At 48.2% G+C, this 24,318-nt stretch overlaps 1 protein-coding gene across 5 annotated transcripts in view; it reads right to left on the minus strand.

Moving 5' to 3' along the window:
• Window positions 1-9,754: 9,754 nt before the first annotated feature.
• Window positions 9,755-24,318, minus strand: part of RPH3A (rabphilin 3A) — a 113,879-nt gene continuing 99,315 nt past the window's right edge. For 3 of the 5 annotated variants that reach the window (XM_083453943.1, XM_083453942.1, XM_083453944.1), the window contains exons 17-21: window positions 21,608-21,759; window positions 18,778-18,859; window positions 16,690-16,786; window positions 10,507-15,499; window positions 9,755-10,243 (exon numbers count right to left, since the gene is read on the minus strand). In XM_083453943.1, coding sequence (XP_083310069.1) covers window positions 15,369-15,499; window positions 16,690-16,786; window positions 18,778-18,859; window positions 21,608-21,759 — 462 coding nt within the window. In that variant the 3' untranslated portion in view covers window positions 9,755-10,243; window positions 10,507-15,368. Of the gene's footprint in view, window positions 10,244-10,506; window positions 15,500-16,689; window positions 16,787-18,777; window positions 18,860-21,607; window positions 21,760-24,318 lie in introns of those variants that run through there. The other 2 variants (XM_083453941.1, XM_083453945.1) reach the window with 1 other exon arrangement.

Consider the following 24,318-nt stretch of genomic DNA (forward strand, 5'->3'; position numbering starts at 1 on the left):
AAAGCTTCCCTGAACAGGGCTGCCTTCAGGTGTCTTTTGAAGATAGGATAGCTACTAAAAGAGGGCGAGACACATTCATGGAGGAGCAGAGGGCTATTGGTGGTTCCCAGGCATGATGGCTCTGCTCTGCCTCCGCAGCTGAGAGAGACTCCCTGCTTGAAACCCAGGCGAGCTGCTGGCAGTCAGTGTAGACAATATTGTGTTAGATGGACCCATGCTCTGGCTCAGTATAAGACAGCTTTTTCTGTTCCTCTGCTCTTTTCAAAAGCACTTGGCTTTTAAAAAATTCATCCCGAAAAGGACTCTGTCCTCACAGCCCCTTCTCAGCTGGAAGGATCTAGGGCTGAATTATTTAGTGGTGAAGAGGCAGAGGGGGAAGCAGTGGATGTTCTTCAGGTGCACTCCAGAATCAGGCCAGAACTGTCCAGCATCTTGCCCCCTCCTTCTTCACCTCCTGTGATACGGATCTTCAGCATCTAAAACCAACTGAGGCTGCAAGCTCTTGACAGCGACGGACGAAGATGGACTGGGGGGAAACACCTATTCCTCTTCGAATCTGGAAACAAGGAAGAATGCCATTGGCTGTTGCTTAGCAACCACTTACAACATCCCTCACTTCCTCCCTGATGGACCAGATGCAAAGGAGGGCATCAGGACTCTTGTAACCTTCGAGGGGGGTCTACATATGGGAGGGGGGATTTTGGCCTCACATCTGCAATCTTCCGGTGTGCCAACTGCTCAAATAATTTCAAATCACCCCATTCTGCGCCCCCCCCCCACCAGCACAGCCCTCCCTTTCCCCCCTCTGTTCCCTTTAAAAGGCAGGACTTGGGAATTGTGTGCTAAAATTGAGGAAGAGTCTCTTGCACAAATTTCACACCAGCAAGATGTGAAATCACCACCATTTTCCCCATTGAAATCCCTTATTATTCTGAAGGGTTAGTCTGGTGATACGGAAGGGGGGGGGCATGTCTTCTTCACCTTCTTCTTCGCTACAATATATCCATTTATTTCCAATTGTCAATGTCAAGAGGGACTAAAATCTATAAAATTCATAGAAAATCAACATGCCAATTTGCTCAATTTCTCTAGGACTCCATGACACCTCCCCTGTCCTCCATAATCCCTCAAGCAAGGTGTCAAGACCCTAATCCTGTCAAATCACTCTGCCAAGCCTTTCCTCTGGGCAATGCCAGGTGGCAGACTATGCATACATGGACCATTGTCTTCTCATCACCGGTACTCAGGATGTGCTTATCTGCGCATATCTCCAGCTCTGCATATTCCCCCCTCCCTCCTCCATATGTTAATCCTGTGTAACCCAACCTCTTCTTAATGTATTCATGATGTAACTGGGATGTATTTTGCACTGTATTCTGGGACATGGAGGGAAGTTTCAAAAGTTCATGTCACCCCTTTCTCGCTGTTCAATCTCGCCTTGAACCTGTTGCGCAATAAACCTGGATCTTCTGCAGTTTGCTCCTGTCTCCGGCTGAGCTCGTTTTCCTCCGCAGGGACCCGCGGACTTAGTCCGACGAGCTGGGTGGCAGAGCAGCCTCGCACCCAGATTTTACCGTAACATCTGGGAACCTGGAAGTTTAGAAATCTGAACATCGGTCTAGACCCTTTAGTTTCAAAGATATAAGGCGGAAGGATTTCTGAATCTACTGAGTTATTCAGCCAACCATCTTCCTCTCCCTATAGATCTGGCCAGTTGATGCAAAGCAAGCAGCCAGCTCACATATTTCCATAATGGAATACCTTTAACTTAAGCTCATTAGACAAGGTTGTTTTAGCGTTTTGCTGTTTTGTTCATCAGTTTGCAATGCCCACACTCGAGGCAGTGATCCCACAATTGCCGCCAGGACTTCTGAACTCAAGGATTTCTGAAGACGTATTACTCCCTTGGCAGACAAGGCTTTGGAGCCTTAAAGGTAAAGGTACCCCTGCCCGTACGGGCCAGTCTTGACAGACTCTAGGGTTGTGCGCCCATCTCACTCAAGAGGCCGGGGGCCAGCGCTGTCCGGAGACACTTCTGGGTCACGTGGCCGGCGTGACATCGCTGCTCTGGCGAGCCAGAGCCGCACATGGAAACGCCGTTTACCTTCCCGCTAGTAAGCGGTCCCTATTTATCTACTTGCACCCGGGAGTGCTTTCGAACTGCTAGGTTGGCAGGCGCTGGGACCGAACAACGGGAGCGCACCCCGCCGCGGGGATTCGAACCTCCGACCTTTCGATCGGCAAGCCCTAGGCGCTGAGGCCTTTACCCACAGCGCCACCCGTGTCCCTATGGAGCCTTAGCTAGGGGAAAAAAACCATTTTCAGTAGCAGGGCTCTGTCCTGGAATGCTTTGCCATAAGCCAAAGCAAGAGTTTCCCTAAGCATGTGCAAAGGGCAGTTATCTAAAAACCACTTTTCTTTACATACCCAGAAGCTGGAGGCAAAAGGAAAGAGTATGGTTGTAAAAAAAACAAAACTGATGGCCCATCTTGGCAAAGACACAATGTAGTGTAGTGGTTAGAGTATCAGACTGGGAGACACGGGTTCAAATCCCCTGACTCGGCCACAAAGCTTCCTGGGTGACACCATCTTGGAGGGAAAGGCAGGATATTAATGCAATAAACAAATAAACTCATACCCTCCAACATTTCTCGGATGAAAATAGGGATGCCCCATTCCATAACGATAATTTTAATATTTATACCCCACACCTCTTATTATTGGGTTGCTCCAGCCACTCTGGGCAGCTTCCAACATACAGTGGTACCTAGGGTTAAGTACTTAATTCGTTCCGGAGGTCTGTACTTAACCTGAAACTGTTCTTAACCTGAAGCACCACTTTAGCTAATGGGGCCTCCTGCTGCCGCCGCGCTGCCGGAGCACAATTTCTGTTCTCATCCTGAAGCAAAGTTCTTAACCCGAGGTAATATTTCTAGGTTAGTGGAGTCTGTAACCTGAAGCGTATGTAACCCGAGGTACCACTGTATAGAGAGTTGGGTTTGTTTAGCTTGGAGAAGAGAAGACTGAGAGGTAGTAGCAGAGTCTGTAACCTGAAGCGTCTGTAACCTGATGCATATGTAACCCGAGGTACTACTGTATATAGAAACATAATAAAACATTAAAGATCAAAACTTTCCTATACAGGATTGCCTTCAGACGGCTTGTGGGTTGGATAACTCCATACCCTCCAACATTTCTCCAATGAAAATAGGGACATCCTAAGGAAAAGTGGGACATTCTGGGTTCAAATCAGAAATTGCGATTGCTTCTCTAAATCAAGGACATCCCTGGAAAATAGGGACACTTGGAGGGTCTGTAAACTTATGTTTTTCTCCAGCTGCTAGGTTTCCGAGGAGAGTCTCCAGGAGAGAAATTTGGCAACTGTTACCCCGCTCCAGATGGGATGTGGGTGGCGCTGTGGTCTAAACCACAGAGCCTAGGGCTTGCCGATCAGAAGGTTGGCGGTTCGAATCCCCGTGGCAGGGTGAGCTCCCGTTGCTCGGTCCCTGCTCCTGCCAACCTAGCAGTTTGAAAGCACGTCAAAGTGCAAGCAGATAAATAGGTACCGCTCTGGCAGGAAGGTAAACGGTGTTTCCGTGCACTGCTCTGGTTCACCAGAAGCGGCTTAGTCATGCTGGCCACATGACCCGGAAGCTGTACGCCGGCTCCCTCAGCCAATAAAGCGAGATGAGCGACGCAATCCCTGAGTCGTCCGCAACTGGACCTAATGGTCAGGGGTTCCTTTACCTTTACCTTTACCTTTACCCTGCTGCAGAAATTGGCAGTTCAAGAAAGGGGATTCCAGCACAAGAAAAGAGAATCCGACTAAACATCAGGAAGAACCGCCCATGGACGGTCCAGGAATCAGCGTGTTTTTACATGAGTAGAATGTGTGCTTTTATTTAAAATGCATTTCTGGGTTATGTGTGGGGCATTGGAATTTGTTCACACACACCCCCAAAAAAATAGTCCGGCCCCCCACAAGGTCTGAGGGACAGTGGACCAGCCCCCTGCTGAAAAAGTTTGCTGACCCCTGGACTAGATGATCCTTGAGGTTCCTTCCAGCTGTACAATTCTATGCTCCACACCTGCTTCAGAGCTATGAGCAGAGTTTTCTGGAAGCCAATTCCCCCTTTACTGGAGATTTGCAAGGGCGGTGCCAAACCGGCAAATAAAGCACTTTCCACTGTATATATTTCCAATAAAATCAGCGCAATGCATGGTTAATATTCAGAGCCTGATTAATCAAAAGGCTGCATCCCCCCCCCCATTCTTCCACTTACATTTGCTGTTCACCTTCAACTCCCGTCTTCTTTGCTTATAAACACGGAGTCAATTGCTACCCTGGATTTATGGCAGAAGCTGAAAGCTACATTCTCTGGTGGTAATAACTTATTTTCCTATTTATGCGGCATACAGTTCTTTTAATAATAGTAAAAAACTATCAACAACAACCCATCCAGCCCTGATATTTACTTCCTGGGGATTTGAAAAATTCATAGAGCCACACCTAGCAATTAACTGCATGGGTGTTTATATTTCACAAACACCATCAATGAAACGATGAATCTTGAAAGGGGGGGGGGTGTTGTCTGCCCTATTACTCACACCTCAAAATTTCACCCCAAATGTGTAGCTCCTTACAAAACCAGCCATCAGAGGTTAATAATAATAATAATAATTTATTATTTCTGGGACGCAGGTGGCACTGTGGGTTAAACCACAGAGCCTAGGGCTTGCTGATCAGAAGGTCGGCGGTTCGAATCCCCACAATGGGGTGAGCTCCTGTTGCTCGATCCCTGCTCCTGCCAACCTAGCAGTTCGAAAGCACGTCAAAGTGCAAGTAGATAAATAGGTACCGCTCCGGCGGGAAGGTAAATGGCGTTTCCATGCGCTGCTCTGGTTCGCCAGAAGCAGCTTAGTCATGCTGGCCACATGACCCGGAAGCAGTACGCTGGCTCCCTCGGCCAATAAAGCGAGATGAGCGCCGCAACCCCAGAGTTGGTCACGACTGGACCTAATGGTCAGGGGTCCCTTTACCTTTACCTTTATTATTTCTAGCCTGCCCATCTGGCTTGGTTTCCCCAGCCACTCTGGGTGGCTCCCAACAGAATATTAAAAACAAAATAAAACATCAAACATTAAAAACTTCCCTAAACAAGGCTGCCTTCAGGTGTCTTCTAAAAGTCAGATCTTTGACATTTGATGGGAGGGTGTTCCACAGGGCAGGCGCCACTACCAAGAAGGCCCTCTGCCTGGTTAGCGCTCTGCCAGAAATTTCTCCCGTGGTTTTTTTTCAACTGTTCTCAATAATGAGAAAAGAAATTGCATCAAAGGAGAGGGGAAATTCTGGTGAAAATCTCAGGGGTGGGATGGAGGGGGTTTTATCGTGTTTGTCTTATGGTTGCAATCTCTGAGTGGCAAGAGACTCCAGGGGTGCCTGAGAGTTTCCCACGGTTTGGTTTCTTTGGAATGAACGTCAACAGACATATGGTAATATAGGATGTATGGTCTTATGTATATAGTTGGCTCACATCTTATGCTGGGGTTCAGTTCCAAGCATAATGTATGTATGTAAAAGTTGCATATAGCTGAAATCAGGGCTAGCCCAGGATGTTTTAGCCCTTGAGGAAAAACAGAAAATGCTGCTCCACCCCCAGAGATATATTTACCTATTTATTACATCCAAGCAGCTCCCGGTGGTTCATGTGATTCTACCTCCACCCATCTCCTTCTCCCAGCAAACCTATGAGGTAGTTTGAGCTAAGAGACAGCGAGTCAACCAAGGTTGAGCTTCATGGCAGAGTGAGAATTCGAACTCTGGCCTCCCAGGTCTTAATCTAGGAGGAGTCTGTGCACTTTCTAGAATTTCAAAGAAATTCTATGAGAATGAAGCAGGGGGGGGATGCGTTTCTTAGGGGAAGAAAACCTGAGAAATTGACAGGCAGATTTCAGTATCACTGAGCCCTGGAGACAGAGGTTAATTGGGAGAGAAGAGAAGGGTGCGTCACCTTGAAAAGTCAATGGAACTTTCAGAGATTGGTGGAATTATTTGGGAGGAGGGAGCAGGGAGGGAGGCAGAGCCTTCCGAAACAGAGTGCATGCAATAATTTGCAGCCAGCTCCTGTAGGACTGCAGCTGGCAAGCTGTATGCAGTCTTCTGAATTAATGAGATGTAAGGGGGAGCAGGTGATGCCACAGGATCATAGCTGTCAACTTCTCCCTTTTCTTGCAAGGAATCCTATTCGGAATAAGGGAATTTCCCTTAAAAAAAGGGAAACGTTGACAGCTATGCACAGGATGGGCCCTGGAGACGGGGGTTAATTGGGAGAGGAGAGCAGAGCGGAGCAGATTCCGCCGAAGAGCGTCTAGGCAACAATTTGCAGCCAGCTTCTGCTGGGCTGAAGCTTGCAAGCTGCATGCATAGTCTTCTTCGTAATCTTTTACTATCACCCACCTGGAAATTCAAGCCCTCCACCTGCCCCCAGAGGGGGCCAGGCAACCTGGAGACTTCTGGTCAGCTCTGAGGTTTGGAAACCTGAGTTCAGAACTAACCATGACTGCAGATTCTGCCTGCTTTGGCATGCTCATAAAAATATGGGAGAGGCACCAGGACAGGTTGCTGCACAGAGGGGAGGGGGGTTTCTTCCTCCTTCCTGCCATCATCAAAAGCAAAACCTATGGGGGGGGAGCCCCAGGGGGAGGGCTTTTGCTCAAGGGGTGTGGCCCTCTCTTTCATGGACCAAAGGCCAGAGCCAGCGCCTTCTTCACATCCTCAGCCAAAAGTATTTGGTCCCTTCAGTGGCTGGAGCTGGCCACTCCAGCCCCAACGTAGCAAGAAATTGGCTTTTGTGTCCAAACCACTTAGCTGCCGGTCTGCTGCTCAGTCCCCCGCCTGCCCCAGGGCCTTTACAACCTCTCAGCAAAGAGCAAGTCTGTATTGATTTCCAAGCGACTAAAACTGTAAATTATTAGTGGTGACAACCGGCTCAGCTGGCTCCAAGATGAGATTCCATCGATTGGGCCAAATCACGTTAGTGCGCAAAAAAAGAAAAGGAAGGAAGGAAGGAAGGAAGGAAGGAAGGAAGGGAGGGAGGGAAAAGACATTGGATCAGAAGTCAAGTCTTGTTGGGGAGTGGGTCCCCAAAAATGAGGACTGCCCTTTCATATAAATGCAATTGGGCAACATACCGTATTTTTTGCTCTATAAGACTCACTTTTTCCCTCCTAAAAAGTAAGGGGAAATGTATGTGCGTCTTATGGAGTGAATGCAGGCTGCGCAGCTATCCCAGAAGCCAGAACAGCAAGAGGGATTGCTGCTTTCACTGCACAGCGATCCCTCTTGCTGTTTTGGCTTCTGAGATTCAGAATATTTTTTTTCTTGTTTTCCTCCTCCAAAAACTAGGCGCATCTTATGGTCTGGTGCGTCTTATAGAGCGAAAAATACAGTAAGTTAGAGGACTCTAGGCAGGAGCAGGTTGAGCTATGAAACAACAACAGCCTTAGTGCCTGATTCCAGCAAGTGGGCAGCGATCACTGAACAAGGAAGGAAAGGCACTTTGCACAGGCTCAGAGACACCTTTGTTTTTGGTAGTTTTAAATTATATGTCGCTTGCCTGGGCCCTGGTGTTGAAATCAGGTTCCAAAGATGAGCTCTGGTGAGACCAAACTAGACCTTGATCCCATTTCTTCTGTGTAGCAATGCAAGCGCCACCGCTCTGTCAGGAACATCCACGGCATTAAAAGGTGTCTGAATGCAAGAAGAGTCTTCTGGATCAGGCCAGAGGCTCACCTGTCTTCACAGCGGCCTGTGAGAAACCCAGAGGCAAGATTTGAGCCCAAGAGGACTTTCTCTCCTCCTGTGGTTTCCAGAGACTGGGATTTAGATGCTGCCTCTGGCTGCACGAAGAAGTCTTTTCAATGTCCTTTTTAAGACGAGGCAGCCAGAACTATATACAGCATTCCAACTGCAGTCATGCCATAAATTTACATAACAGAATTATGCTATCAGCTGTTTCGTTTTCAATTCCTTTCCTAGTGATCCCTAGCATGGATTTTGGCTTTTTCGTGGCTCTCACCCATTGGGCCGACTATTGCAGAGCTCTTCCATACCCAGCTGCGTATGTGAACCTGTATGGCTTCCCGGATTGGTGCCTTGCCAGGAAAACTGGACACACACACACCACGCCGGTGTTGAATCCCGCCCCAGTTCACGTTCTGCTGTCCCAGAGTTTTTGCTGTCAACCATCATCATCTTTTGAGCGTTACTGCCACCTGCTGCACGCTTGAGATGATTGCAACAAGGTTCTGATTATTCCACCCAGATTCCCCAAGGTTTGTTTTGAAATAGCTCTACCCAAAGCTCTCTTTAAGCGGATTTGAGTTAAATAGGACTCTTCTTCGGATGGGATGCTCAGGAACAATAGCGTGTATTTCATTTCAAAAGCTCACATATAATGGACCAGCACAGAGGTGCCAGCTCAAGGGTGAGGGGCTAAGTTCTTGGGGGCCCCTGGGGCTTTTTTTCAGCTGGAACTCACCAGAACTCAGTTCCAGCACCTCTCAGGTGGGTGCCATTGCCATTACAGTGGTACCTCGGTTTACGAACTTAATCTGTTCCAGAAGTCCGTTCTTAAACTGAAACCGTTCTTAAACCGAGAAGCGCTTTCCCTAATGAGGACTCCTGCCACCGTTCAGCTTCCATTCTTAGACCGAGGTAAAGTTCTCAAACCATAGCTGTCAACCTTCCCTTTTTTTGCAGGAAATTCCCTTATTCCAGCGCCGTTTCCCGCTGCTATCCCGGATTGTTAGATATCCCATGGACTGTCCCCGGGACAAGTGAGGCTGCTGATCCCTTATTTTCGAGGCTGCTGAGCCCTTATTTTCAAATCTGAAAGTTGACAGCTATGTCTCAAACCAAGACACTATTTCTGGTTTTGCGGAGTTTGTAAACCAAATCATTCTTAAAACCGGACTGTTCTTAAACCGAGGTACCACTGTATAAGAGAACAAGGGAGGCGTTCACTGTGGGTTCTGGCCAGGGCCTCTTTCCTCGACAGCCCCAGAGAGGAGGAGGTGGAACTAGGAAGGAAGGAAGGAAGGAAGGAAGGAAGGAAGGAAGGAAGGAAGGAAGGAAGGAGACTGAGAGATGAGTTATACTGTAGTGTGCCAGGCCTCAGACAGGATAGGACGACTGATCAGATACCTTCAGCCCTGCCCTCCCTCCAACGATCTTGAACCGATCTTATTTATCTATTGAATTTCTAGCCCAACTCTTCCTCAAAGGTGCTCAAGAAGTCATCTACATGGTTTCCCCGCTTCACGACAGCCCTGCGAGGTAGGTGAGGCCAAGGCAGTCAGTGGCCCTGGGACACCCGGTGTGGCCAAGTGGGCATTTGACTCCTGGTTTCTCCCAAGTCCTAGTCCAACACTCTTTAACAAAACTGCACAACACTGGTTCTTGGGAGTGTTTCCACCGCATAGAATCATAGAGTTGGAAGAGACCACAAGGGCCATCGAGTCCAACCCCCTGCCAAGCAGGAAACACCATCAGAGCACTCCTGACATATGGTTGTCAAGCCTCTGCTTGAAGACCTCCAAAGGAGGAGACTCCACCACACTCCTTGGCAGCAAATTCCACTGTCGAACAGCTCTTACTGTCAGGAAGTTCTTCCTAATGTTCAAAGTTCTTCCTCGACTTCTGCCTCCGGTGCATGTGTTCAAGAGATGCAGGTGACAAAAACACAAAGCAAAGTGAGGTTTCCCCCCAGGTTGTTCTCACTTTATTAGGTATGACATGAAGAAAAGTAGGGGGGGGTTCTTACACCTGCATGCAGCAGAAGGTCAGGTGGGATTGGGTTTTTGTGTTTATTTTAGTACTGGCGGTAGGTTGGCTGTTAAATAGTTGTAAACTGTTTTTATTTCTCTGTGAAGTTTCATTGCATGCTTGAGAGAATGCAATTGTCAAGAGAAGGAAGGGGGGGAGGGGAGGGGTGTGTACCATTCCTGATCTAAGATGTCCATGCTTTATTTACAAAGAACGAAAGCGGGCACATTACAAAATGGTCACAAACTGCCAAGAAGTTGGAGGGGTGGAGAGGGGGTGGACATCCGTGAAAATCTGGGAGGGCGGATGGGAGAAATGCAGGCCCTTTCTTGGTTTTTCCCCGACAAGAATCTTCACACCGCACTGTGCAAAAACCAGACTTTGGAGGAAAACAAACCACTTGCGCAAAGAAGGCATCTCCAGATGGCATGTGAAGAAGAAGAAGAAGAAGAGTTTGGATTTGATATCCCGCCTTTCACTCCCTTTAAGGAGTCTCAAAGCGGCTAACATTCTCCTTTCCCTTCCTCCCCCACAACAAACACTCTGTGAGGTGAGTGGGGCTGAGAGACTTCAAAGAAGTGTGACTGGCCCAAGGTCACCCAGCAGTTGCATGTGGAGGAGCGGAGACGCGAACCCGGTTCCCCAGATTATGAGACTACCGCTCTTAACCACTACACCACACTGGCTCTCCATGTGAAATGGAGGAGAAGAGAAACGTCGGCGCCAGAGGGGAGGAGTCCCTGTCTGGGCAGTGCTTGAAGGCCTTTGCTCTGCATCTAACCTTGGCATTAAATGAGACTGGCGTCAGCCTTTGGGGAGGGAACTTGCAACAGGTTCCTCTTGTTGTGCATTTTGGAAAGAGATGACAGGAGCAAAGAGAGAAGAGTGCCACGCTTTGCCCTCGCCTCTCCAACACCGTCCTCTCTCCAGGGACACACACATACACACCCCACACCCCACCCTACAAGAGTGCTTTGGCCTGACAGATGTGCCCTTGAAAAGCAGTAATGCATCTCATGTGCCAGGATGGAAGACAAGAGATATTTCTGGTGGGAGGGGTGGGTGTGTAGAACCTCTTACATGTTTGTGAAGCTGGAATGTCGCTTATCATACAAAGTTCTGAGGCACCTCTGCTGCCTCACTCGTTTTGGCTTCTGGCTCCCACCCTCCGTCGGCAGGTGAGCCCAGAGGTCTGCCCACATATGGTGGCCCTTGGCCCCAGTCTTCATCCATCTGATGTCCCAGCCATCTCACTGCCGTGAATTTAGATGTCCCAGCCATCTCACTGCCCAGAATTTAAATGTGAAAGAGAAAACATGCTTTCCTAGCATGAACCAGTGATCTTGGTTACATTGGAGGGAGAGCATTGTGATAGGAAGTCCTGTGTGCTAGCAGGTCCCAAAGATACACCAGATCTGGGTCTTTGACACCAGCTTATCACAAGGGATCCATTAGCCTAAATTTCTGCCAGGTGGTCAGATGGCTACCAGCACAGCTAGGCTGCTGGATGGTTCTTGCTGTCTACAAAAGGAACCCAAAAAAATTCCCAGTAAGTTTTATGAAATCTTAGAAGATTTGTCTAGATAGATGATTAGATACAGACAAAGAGTTGGGGACAGACGGACCCAAAGAGCCATCTAGTCCAACTCATTGCAATGCTGGAATGGATAGAGAAATAGAGAAATACTACAAGGTCAAGGTAGGTAAAGAAGTTTGGCTGCACCAGAACTCTGGGGCTGTGTCCTTCCGACAGGCCAACAAGGAAAATTGACACCCTGTTGAAACTCTCATCCAGGACAAGACAGCTGAGACATCTATGCATGAAGGTGCCCTTCACAAATGTACAACTAAGAGTCTATTGGACAAGGAAGATGAGAGGGAGATTTGCTACTGAAAACCACAGGGAAGAGAAGCCATTGGGGCTCTGCTCTGAAACAGCAGACCACTGTCAAGAACTGGGCAGAGGAGGAATGGCAGAGACCGTCTCCCTCAAATCCTGACCCTTCCAGGGAGGAGGAACACTGGTTTCCGGGAGGTCACAGCTCAGAGGCAGATGAGGGGGAAAGTTGGGAAATAATGGGAGAGGAGGAGGCAGAACTGGAACGGCCAGTCTTTAGAAAGCATTCCAGACTCTCCATCTCCCAGGACCCGGCAAGCCTTCAAAGTAGGACAGCAAAGAGCTTAAAGACAGAGGGCACAGATCAGGACCCGTAAAAGTGATGAATGAGGAAGTGGGAGAGATTCACTCGGGACAATGCCATTATCCAAGAGGCTGGGTTCTCTTTAGCCTCTCTCTGTAATATCGGAATAAAAAAGGACAGTAAGAAACTTTCCCTTGTTTTTATACTTTCCTGGGCAACCAGCCAAACGCCGCTGACAGCATCCTGACCACCACACAAAAATGGCCCAGGTGCGAACTCGCAGGAGAAGGGTAACGGAACCAGCGCTCCTGAAGGTGAGGCAGGTAGACGAGGAAGCGACCACAGCTCAGCGCCTACTTTTTACATAGAAGGTTTGAAATTGTGCCATGCTGAATCCTTCCTGTCCGTTTCTAGATCAGCGTGGCCAGTGATTTGCATGGACCAAGGTTGTGTTGCATGCCAAAAGTCCCAGGTTCAGGGCTCAGCAATTCCAGGTGGGGCTAAGAATGTCCTCAGCCTGAAACCACAAAGACCTGCTGCCTAAACAAGATAGATCAATGGTCTAATCAATGTTCCTATGTTGCTGGACTCTGTCACATTCTCTGGTGCTGATGGGGGTCCAGCAACATCAGCAGAGCACCAGGTTTCCAATTCTTGTTCCAGATCATCTTCATCCCATGTGAAAAAGGCTAGTTATCTTCTGACTCTTTCTTATGACACTTGAGGTCGGGGCTGTTTTGTTTTTACAGTTTTGGTTTAGCGGGGTTTGCACTTATCTTACTTATGAGGTGGCCGAGATGTGTCAGGAAGATGTCCTCTTCCATTGCTGGATGAACATCTTTTGATGTCCTGCTGCAACTCTCAGCCACAGCTTCCACTAAAGCCCCATGAGGTTCTTAGCAATGCTTTCCAGGAAGCATGGGCCCTTGCGGGAAAGGTTCGAGAACCCCAGAGAGAGGGCCTGAAGAATGGAAGGACATCAGCAAAGATGACGTCAGCCACCTTGAATGAAAAATGCAACTGTGACAAAAAAAAATGCAACCATCCGTGAGAATTTCACCAGAATCTGCCCCCCTTCCGATTTTTTTCCCCTTATCAATGGAATTTTTTAAAAAAGCAGAAGCTATTCTGAAGTTCAACTCCTGCCACCTCCAGAATGAACGTACTCAGGAAGCATCTGATGGGAAGGACTGGATCTGGGATGGAGATCCCAGAGCTGCTACCCATTGGACGATCCTGGGCCAGGTAGACCAACAGTCTGAGCTGGTGATGAAGGCAGATCTAGGGGAGCACAGCTGGTTTGGTTGCACTGGGCACGGAGCTTCTGAGACACCATTTCTGTCTGAGAAAAGTGGAGGGGGTGCCATTTTGTCCTTTGTCTTGAGCAAGGTATGGCGGCCTGAAGTCAACCTAGGCCACAACATCCAATCAAAGCATTGTGATGCCACTCTGAACAGTTGTGGCTTCCGCTAAAGAGTTCTGGGAGCTGTAGTTAAGGGTGCTGAGACTGCGAGCAGACCCTCTATTCCCCTCCCACAGCTACAATTGCCGTAGCTTCCTGGGAAGAGGAATTAAGCCACTCTGGAAATTGTAGCTCTGCAAGGGGAATAAGGTCCTCCTAACAACTCTCAACACCCTTCACAGCCCCCAGAATTCATTGGGGGAAGCCATGACTGTTTAAAGGGGCACTGTAGTACTTTAAATGGATTGTGAACGTGGCTGCTACAGCATGGCCCCGCATGGCACCTAACCAATGCTTTTGTGCTATGGGGTTTTTTTGTTTTCAAGTTTCAACACAGGTATAAGACCTAAGAAGTATTAAAAGGTTGTATATCCATACAGATGCATGCCGGGCCTCAAGCCACAGTGAACGTGACGTGGGAGATTTCAGGTGGGCATTTTGACGGTGCCGCCACCAACAAGTCCAAGCTAACGGAGAGGGCTTTGGGGAGAACTAGCTCAACCAGCAAGGAAACCTCTCGAGTGGCAGATAAGCCACATGGCGCTGCCCCCATTTCGCCAAAGCTTCTGGGTCAAGCTTGCTCTTTGCTGTGCACAAGAAGGCCGCTTGGCATGTGATGTTCTTCACAAATATTGCAAATGCACCACCCCTCCAAACTGCCTCTACCTATGAACGTCTGAACCTTAGATTCTGGGTGTGCTCCAAAAACAGTAGGGCATGGTCAATGAGAACACCTCTTGGAACTTCCATGTATCATTGGACTCCAGATCCCATCATCCCTGACCATCGGGCCACGCTGGATTCTAGGGCTCATGGGAGTTGGCTCACCTGGAGGGCACCAGAGCAGTAACAGCTATCCTAGACAGACAGCTGTCCTAGACAGGCCCCATTAACATGAACAGGACTTTGTCCAACAGCACCACACAGTGGGTGGGAGCAGAAGCACAGCATAATTTCTTTTTTTTAACTGGCCATTGAGCCCACGCAGTTGCCAAACCGGGAAGGATGAAGGTGGTTCTTAAAAGTGTCCGAGATGGCACCAAGCAACGCTGAGAAATGAATCTTGGCGGAATTACATCTATGGCGGGTCGCAGAAAAAGGCGAGACCAAAGTGAGGCTAAGAGTCGGAAGCCCAAGCTTTCTACAGCGCAGGCGTTGGGTTTCCGAAAGACTTGCGCTATCTGGCTGGTTTGGTCTGGTTTCGCTTCAGCCGCCCCACATGCTCGGAGCAGCCGGATCAAAAAACCGTAGCCGTGCATTTTCCCATGAGCGATGCACAGAGTAGTTTGTGTGTGCAAAGAGGAGGTGAATGAGCGCAACCTTCCACATGCCCAGGTGGAGACTGGAGGAAGGTGGGCAAGGAGGTCAATTCAAGGGCACTTAAGAGTACAAAGACCTTTTCAACAGGTCGGGGAGAAGCACGGCGAGGTCAGGTGGGTGGGTGTCATTTAGCTGTCAGGATAAGCAGAGGCCAAACGTAAACTATTTCCAGTGCTGGGCTATTGCTTGAAAAAGTCTATACATCAATGCACCCACGGCAGGAGAAGGTGGCGGTGGCAGGAATGGGTCACGATACAAAACATAAAAGAGAACCTTTATCCTTGGCGTGGAGAATAGAGGAGAAGCAAGAGAGACGTTGCTTCCCGGAAGGAGGCAGACAAAGAAAGGGAAGGAAGAGAGAGAGAGAGAGAGAGAGAGAGAGAGAGAGAGAGAGAGAGAGAGAGAGGAGCAGCTGCTGCCTGAAGGAGGCAGGAGATGATGGAGAAGAAGAAGGAAAACAAGAAGAAAAGGGAGATGATTAAGGAGGAGGGAAGCCTCTCTTGCGAAAGAGGCAGGAGACGACAGGGGAATCTTTTCCCCAGGAGTGAAAGAAAGACGTCTGGGAATCTACAAGGAGTTGGGTTCAGGTATGGTGGGGTGGGGTGGAGGGCGGTTTCTCCTAATCGCTGGCCACGTGGTTCTCGTTCTGTAAGGCGTGCCAGCGCTCGATCTTCTTGTCCTTGTTTTTCAGACACTCGTACCAGTGTTTCAAGCGCTCGCCTTTGGCTGTGATGCCCAGCTGGCACCCACCTGCAAGAGACAGAAAGGCAGCTGCAGAGAGAGGTGTTCCGTGCAGTGGCGTAGCGTGGGTTGTCAGCACCCGGGGCAAGGCAAGTAATTTGCGCCCCCCCCCCCCGCTGCACAGTCCCTCGCTCTCTCTCCGCACCGCACCGCACGCCTGGCACCCACCCCTCCACAGTGGGCGGCGACCCGGCAGCTCGGATCGGATTCGCACAGCCAGCACTGCAGTGAGAGAGAGTGAGTGAGCCAGGTAGGGGCAGAGAGCTGCGAGTGCGAGCGCCCCCCCCCAGATGTTGCGCCCGGTGCGGCCGGCCCCCCCTGCACCCCCCACGCTACGCCACTGGTTCCGTGCATCATGGCAGGCCCAAAACCAGGACCCCACTTCCAGGTTATCTTTCTTTCCCTTAAATCTGACAGTTCGCATCTCAGTCAACCAAAACTCAACAGTTGCCCTGGGTAACCTGGCTGAGATGACCCCCTGCAATGCCCACGGTTCCATCAGAGATCCTGCACAACCTTACCTAACCGGGTCCCCCCTCCCAGGGGCTCTGGACTGAAACTCCCATCAGTCTCCAGGCAGCAAGGGCTGAGTGGGGCTGCTGGGACTTGTAGTCCAAAAGCATCATTAGGCGGAGGAGGACCAGGAAGACCTTGCACTGAGGATTGTACTGGAAAGCACCTCTTGAGATTGGTCTCAACTAGGGCCAGGGCCTTTTCAGTACTGGCCCCGACTTGGTGGAACGCTCTGTCACAAGAGACTAGGGCCCTGCGGGACTTGACATCTTTCCACAGGGCCTGCAAGACAGAGCTGTTCCGCCTGGCCTTTGGTTTGGACTCAGTCTGACCCTTATGTTTCCCTCCCCTTATGGTTTTGATCTATGGGCTACTATTAAAATGAGGCTGCATTTTGAACTGTATTTTACCCCGTATTTTAAATTGGTCCCCCCACCACCACCATTATGTTTTTATTGTAATTTTACTGTTGTTAACCACCCTGAGGCCGGCTCTGGCTGGGGAGGGTGGGGTTTAAATAAAAAAAATATTATTTATTATTATTATTATTGAGAAAGAAACCCGATAAACAACCCATTCCTGGATATCCCAAGAACCTAAAATTCAATTTTTTTACACACCCACACACGACACCGTGGTTTAAAAAACCCTAATTAAGCAAGCCTGTTGTTTCTGATAGCACTCACCAATATAATCATTGGATTTTCCAATGTCATAGTCCCAAACCGATATGTCGAGCTGCTTCTTGGCTAGGTCGCTGTGTTTGATATCGTAGAAAAACTCCTGCCAAAAAGATAGCAATCTCTATCAAGGATCATAGAATCATAGAATTATAGAATCATAGAGTTGGAATAGACCACAAGGGCCATCGAGTCCAACCCCCTGCCAAGCAGGAAACACCATCAGAGCACTCCTGATATATGGTTGTCAAGCCTCTGCTTAAAGACCTCCAAAGAAGGAGACTCCACCACACTCCTTGGCAGCAAATTCCACTGCTGAACAGCTCTTACTGTCAGGAAGTTCTTCCTAATGTTTAGGGGGAATCTTCTTTCTTGTAGTTTGGATCCATTCCTCCGTGTCCGCTTCTCTGGAGCAGCAGAAAACAAACTTTCTCCCTCCTCAGTGTGACATCCTTTTATATATTTGAACATGGCTATCATATCCCCCCTTAACCTCCTCTTCTCCAGGCTAAACATGCCCAGCTCCCTTAGCCGTTCCTCATAAGGCATCATTTCCAGGCCTTTGACCATTTTGGTTGTCCTGCTCTGGACATGTTCCAGTTTGTCAGTGTCCTTCTTGAACTGTGGTGCCCAGAACTGGACACAGTACTCCAGGTGAGGTCTGACCAGAGCAGAATACAGTGATCAAGTGGTGGGACTTTGGGGAGGGGGCAGACAAGGCCTTGGCCCGCTAGCCTCCCCCTCCTTGCTCAAAGCAGGCTTCTGTCGATAACCAGGAAGTCAAACTTCGTTCGGACAAAGGGAGGAGAGGGTTCAGTTCTAGGGACGGATGGAACTGAGCACAGGTGGGTTGAGGTGAAGCCAGCCCAGCAACCACTATCTACAATATATACACCACAACTCATCCCTGCTTCATCACTGCCCATTTCTGGGGCTGCCTCTAAAGTATTGCCTTCCTGACTACTGGCTACGTTGACTAGGGCTGATGGAAGCTGGAATCCTATCTGGGCCGGGCTGCAGCCCGGACTTCGGTAGCAAAGGGGTGGAAGGAAGAAGAAGCCCTGACAATAACAGACTGGCATAATAAACTACAAGAATTTGCTGAAATGGCACAGTTGACAAATAGCCTGAGAGGCAATTCAAAACAAAAATTTATGGGGAAATGGGATAGATATAAGATATATGTTCAAAAATATAGTAAAGGTTCGCTATCTATGCTAGCATTTGATTAACGTTGGAGAGAAATTGAGTTGAGACACAAGATTAAGGGTACATATTGATATAGGAATGTATTAGATAAAATGTAAAGAAATATACAATAATAAGAGTACATTCATTTGTAAAAAAAGAATATACAACAAAATTGACAGGAAATCTGTAGTGCTGGTACAAATATTATTTTGAAATGGCTTTATGTCTTTGTTTCTTCTTTTCTTTTTCTTTCTTTCCTTAGGTACATAAATTTGGTATATAAACTTTGTATACATGTTGGAAATTATATTATAATATGCCCTATAATGTATACATATGTGACATAAGAACCTTAATAATAATAATAAAAAGGAATCCTATCTGGGCCTTTTCAGTGGTGGCTCCTGGCTGTGCAATGCCCTCTCGAGTGAGGTGCATTGGTACCTCCCTCTTTATTGGCTTTCAGGAGGAATCTGACAAAATTCCTGTTTTCATCCAGGCGTTTGGTGGCTGAAAAAGTACTGGATGGAAGAATGTTTTTGAACTTTTCAGAAACTGATTTTAGATGTTTTTAACTGTGTTTTTAGAATGTGTTAAACTGTTTGCTTTGATTGTTTGTTTTTTTAATGGTACATCTGTTTGTCACCCAACTCCTTTGGGAAGGAAGAGCGGGAGGTTAATACAGCACATAAATAATAATGATGAATAAATAATCTGGAGAGCATCAGGCTAGGGAAAGCCGGCGTATGTGGCAAGCAGGCTCTGAAAATCTCAGAGATCCACGAGTGCACCACATGGAATGTGAGAAGAGGCCTTAGAATCATAGCGTTGTGGAGTTGGAAGGGACCTCAAGGATCATCTAGTCCAACCCCCTGAAACACAGGAATCTTAGCCTTGCCTCACCTCATTAAACTCCGGGTTCAACGTCTTCTTTTTAATCTGTGTCTTCTGTTTTGCTTTCTTCCCCATATCCGGCTTTAAGCATCTGGAAAGAAGAAGATGTGAGCGTTTTTTCCAGAACTTGGAGGATTGTGAAAGACAGCTGGACAGCTAAAAGGGGCGAGCATCAGTCCATGCGGAAGGGAAGTCTCTCTTCTGACCAAGTTTTTGGAATGATGCATAATCGTGGAAAGAGCAAGCAGGGAGGTGGTTTGCTGAACTGTCAAGCTACCGTATTTTTCGCTCTATAAGAGGCACTTTTTCCCTTCTAAAAAGTAAGGGGAAATGTGTGTGCGTCTTATGGAGCGTATGCAGGCTGCGCTGCTAAGCCAGAAGCCAGAACAGGGAGAGGGAGGGCTGCGCAGCGCTCCGTCTCGCGGTTCTAGCTTCTGGCTTAGCTGCGCAAAGCCTCCGCAGAGCAGCGGAATGAAGGCACCCCGCTGCCCTGCGGAGGCTTCACAGGCTGTCCCAGAAGCCAGAATAGCGAGACGGAGCACTGCGCAGCGCTCCGTCTCGCTGTTCTAGCTTTGGGGTTAGAGGCGCAAAGCCTCTGCAGGGTAGCGGAGTGCCTTCATCCCACTGCCCTCCAGAGGCTTCGCGGGCTGTCCCAGAAGCCTCCGCAGAGGACGGGGATGAAGGCTCCCTCTAGCTGCACAGCGCTCCCTCTAGCTATTCTGGCTTTTGGATAGCCCCGCGAATCCTCCGCAGAGCACGGGGATGAAGGCTCCCTGTGCCCTGCGGAGGCTTCGCGCAAAACTAGACCAGCTATCCCAGCAGCTACCCCAGAAGCCAGAACAGCAAGAGGTTATCCCAGAAGCCAGAGCCCTCTTGCTGTTCTGGCTTCTGGGATTCAGAATCCCCCCCCCCTTGGGTGGAGTATGCTCACCGTTAAATTTCGGCATTACCCCTATCTACCGTGCTCCGTCCTACTTAACATCGCTTATGGCCGCGTCTCACCGTTATGCCTTCATTAGAGCTAGGTTCAATGTCTTTCCAACAAACGTGCTGAGACATAGATTTTCTAAGGGCCAAGTCCCTTCAATGTGTGCTTGTGAAATGAAAACATCTGAATCTCTTCATCATGTTATGTTTATCTGCCCTTTGTACAGCTCAGCCCGTGCTAGCATACTAAACTCCATAATCCAGTCTATGGCTGACAAACCAGTAGATCTACAGCTTGCCTGGGTTCTCCAAGATGTGGAGCCTTATATTACTCTACAGGTTGCTAAATTCCTAACAGCCGTCCTCTCGTATAAGAGACGGAATAGAATGTTAGCTGATTATTGATAGCTATAAGAATTTTATATAATGACCTCAGATATTGATTTTAGTGTAGTCCCTAAAAATGTTTAATCTTAATCTTAATTTTTCCCATGAATGGCTAATATCTGTCCTTGTGAGTTGTGAACTGTGTTATACTACTTGTGATTTGTACGAGTCTGCTGTTTTATTTGATTTGTTTTGTTTTGTTGTGTTGTGTTCCATTATGGGCGTAAAGCCGAATAAACATTTTGACATACTGTGACCCCCCCCTTATTTCCTCCCCCCCCAAACTAGGTGCATCCTATCATCTTGTGCGTCCTATAGAGCAAAAAATTCGGTATTTCTTTTGGGGGGGGGGATGAACAGAAAAACAGATTATCCCACAGGTGATGAATCTGGTGACAAACATGTTGGGCCACCGCTCCCACCATAGAAGGAGCAACTGCTAGGCATGTAGAAGTTTCAAAACTCCTGCCTGAAACCCTGAAGAGCTGCTGTCGTTCAGTGTAGTCAATACTGAGCTCATGCTGCTGCTTCACCTCTGCTACTCCTCCTCCTTCTGGCTCCATCTCCTCCCAACAGGGATGGGGCAGAAAGTTGGTCCAGTCTGCTTTTTAACCAACCCCATTCACAGTTCCCAAAGCAATATGCGAACCAGAACACAGCCACGCCCCAAAATGTGCACTTTCCCATATTTTATGAGGTGTCCCTCCAGCCAAAACAAATAAATGAATGTTTGCAAACATGGATATTTAGAGGAAAGCGTGCATATAAATGCATATAAATTGGGGGGGGGGGCAATGTTACTATGCATTCTGCTTGGAGAAATTCAGCTTTTCCTATGCTAAAAAGTCCCAAACAATGAAGCATTTCTTCATAGGGGAGCCACACCCTTGCCTGCCAGTTCTGTCCTGGAAACATGGGGTTGGAAATTAACGTTTGCCAAGAGTGGTGTCATCTCATGCTGGTGCCAGCTGAGCTGAACGATTTGGTAAAGCGGAGAGATTTAGTAGGAATAGGGAAGGTCCTGCGAGATTACATGGCAAAGCACCGAAATTCTCGGGGAAAGAGGCACACTTTTCCTGAGTACTCTCAGAATTGCAAGCGACTAAGTAATTAGGGACGTGGGTGGCGCTGTGGGTTAAACCACAGAGCCTAGGACTTGCCGATCAGAAGGTCAGCGGTTTGAATCCCCGCGACGGGGTGAGCTCCCGTTGCTCGGTCCCTGCTCCTGCCAACCTAGCTGTTCGAAAGCACGTCAAAGCGCAAGTAGATAAAGAGGTACCGCTCCGGTGGGAAGGTAAACAGCGTTTCCGTGCGCTGCTCTGGTTCACCAGAAGCGGCTCAGTCATGCTGGCCACATGACCTGGAAGCTGTACGCCGGCTCCCTCGGCCAATAAAGCGAGATGAGCGCCGCAACCCCAGAGTCGATCACAACTGGACCTAATGGTCAGGGGTCCCTTCACCTTTACCTAAGTAACTGACAAAGCCGGTGGCCAACAAAGCCCAGGAGTTTGTGCCCAGGACGTACATTTTCACAAAAGGGTCAGAGTAGCCGTTGGCGTCCATGGCCGCTAAATGGACGCAACGCACGATGCCGACGACGAGGCCTCCTTTTGGGGTGCTGTACATGAGGGACACCAGGATTTTGCCCCGTTCCTCCACGTCACCCGCTTGACCCATCTGTGGGAGACAAAGAGAGAGTCTGTATTTTGGGACAGAGTCATAGAATCATAGAATTGTAGAGTTGTATGGTCATCATCCGAAACCCCTGCAATGCCAGAATCACCGCTAAAGCATCCCTGACCGGAGGCTTGCATATGTCAGTCTGCATTTCTTAGTGCAGAAAGTGTTGATCTGATGTGCAGAGATCTTTCCTGTTCTGATTACTTCAAGAGGGTTCTGGAAGCTTCTCTGTGTGAAGAAGCAAGCAGAAGCTTCATGATGTCTGGGTTATTCCTTCAAAGAAGCCGAGTACAGCTGGTTTAAACGGGTTCTCTTATCTCTTTCTGTCAAGGTGATACTGGCTATATAAGTAAGGCCAGATGGAGCCTGTGTTTCATTTTCTCTTTCTATCTCTTTTTCTTCTGGTGTGGTGCTCTGTATACGGTGGTAGCTCGGGTTACAGACGCTTCAAGTTACAGACGCTTCAGGTTACAGACTCCGCTAACCCAGAAATAGTACCTCGGGTTAAGAACTTTACCTCAGGATGAGGACAGAAATTGTGCGGCGGCAGCAGGAGGCCCCATTAGCTAAAGTGGTACCTCAGGTTAAGAACAGTTTCAGGTTAAGAACGGACCTCCAGAACGAATTAAGTTCTAAACCCGAGGTACCACTGTATAGTGTTAAGGTTTAGACTTCCTATAAGTTATTGTAAGTTTTAAGTTGTCTGCCGCAACTGGATTTCTTATGGACAGTGCCAATCCTGAATGTATTGGATTTGTGACCCTTATGCTCATTTGCCTTCAGTTGCAATAAAGCTCTGCTGGATGAAATATTAATTGCCTCCAGTCTATTTTTTGGGAATCCTGAAACGTTTTTTAAGTTGTTACTCTGCTAACTATACAGTGGACGCTCCGGTTGTGAATGTGATCCGTGCGGGATGCATGTCCGCAACCCGCAGCGTCCACAACCCACAGTGGCGCATCTGCGCACGTGTGGATTGCAATTTGGCACGCTGCACATGTGCAAAGCACGATTTAGCGCTTCTGCGCATGCGCGACTGCCGAAACCTGGAAGTAACCCGTTCCAGTACTTCCGGGTTTCGGCAGTCCGCAACCCGAAAAAACACAACCTGAAGCGTCTGTAACCCAAGGTATGACTGTACATTGGAATCTGCTCTGGATCAGTATTGAGTAGAATTTCCATAACAATACAACCTCTCCTGAAAAACTTCCAAGCGAGTCCTGTTCTGCTGTGGAACAGTTTTTCCAGGTACTTTAGGTGAAATCTCCTTTCTTGTAATTTGAATCCTTTGGTTCAGGTCCTCCTCTCTGGAGAAGCCCAAAACCAGAGCTCTGGCCTTGTTGGAATCTGTCCTTGAACTGGATGCAGCTGTAGAAACCTCTAACTCAGCGGTTCTCAACCTGTGGGTCCCCAGATGTTGTTGGACTACAACTCCCATCCTCCCTGACCACTGGTCATGCTGGCTAGGAATGATGGGAGTTGTAGTCCAACAACATCTGGGGACCCACAGGCTGAGAAACACTGCTCTGACTTCAAGCCCCACCCCCCACTCGCATGCGGCCCCTGGAAGGCTGCCTTTTTGGCAATGTGGCCCTTGGGCTGAAAAAAATGGTGTAGACCATCTAGAAAGATATCAATACGGATTGTGTATTTGCAGAAATGAGCGTTAATTTGCAATTGGGGTTTTTTTTGCCGGTTATTTTTATTGATTTCCCAAATGGTTACAAATTGTTGCCAAATTACTTCAGTTTAATACAACTTCCAACTAATCTGCAATGGTGCAAATCTTCTAGGAAGTTTTTTTTTCCCCTGATAGATTTCAATATGAATTGTGGTATATTTAAATCTATTTAATAAAATGATGGTTTTTTATGTCTAATTTTTTTAAAAAAAAATGCATAGGGAAACACATTGTCTGCCTGGGTGGCCAAATTCAGTTTTCTCTTTAGTGCAAAGAAGCTTGGGTTGCCTTCACAATGTCACGTTAATCAGATCTACTCTATAAACTACCAGATCAACCATGCAAACATGAGAACAGCTTCCGCCATCTGCCTGGAATTAGCCATTTGAAAGCTTCATTCACAGGAGACGGCATGGATGTTTCACATACAGTGGTACCTCGGGTTAAGTATTTAATTCGTTCCGGAGGTCTGTTCTTAACCTGAAATTGTTCTTAACCTGAAGCACCACTTTAGCTAATGGGGCCTCCTGCTGCTGCCACACTGCCGGAGCACGATTTCTGTTCTCAACCTGAAGCAAAGTTCTTAACCCGAGGTAATATTTCTGGGTTAGCAGAGTCTGTAACCTGAAGCGTCTGTAACCTTAAGCGTATGTAACCCGAGGTATCACTGTATTCGGGTTGTCATTTGAGTGCTGCAGTCATCAAGTGACGGTCTCAGAAGCGGGTTTAGGGGGCGGGTTTAGTGCCAAATTCTGACATCACACAGGCCACTGCTGAAATTTGAGGCCCCAAGTTCTGCTACTGATGGCCCGAAAAGCATAAAACCGATCCTTGGGCTTTCAAAGAGTAACTCAGAAAATGCGGTGAAATGTTAA

Source organism: Podarcis tiliguerta (genome assembly GCF_965153285.1).
Source record: "Podarcis tiliguerta genome assembly, chromosome: 8".
NCBI lineage: Eukaryota > Metazoa > Chordata > Lepidosauria > Squamata > Lacertidae > Podarcis > Podarcis tiliguerta.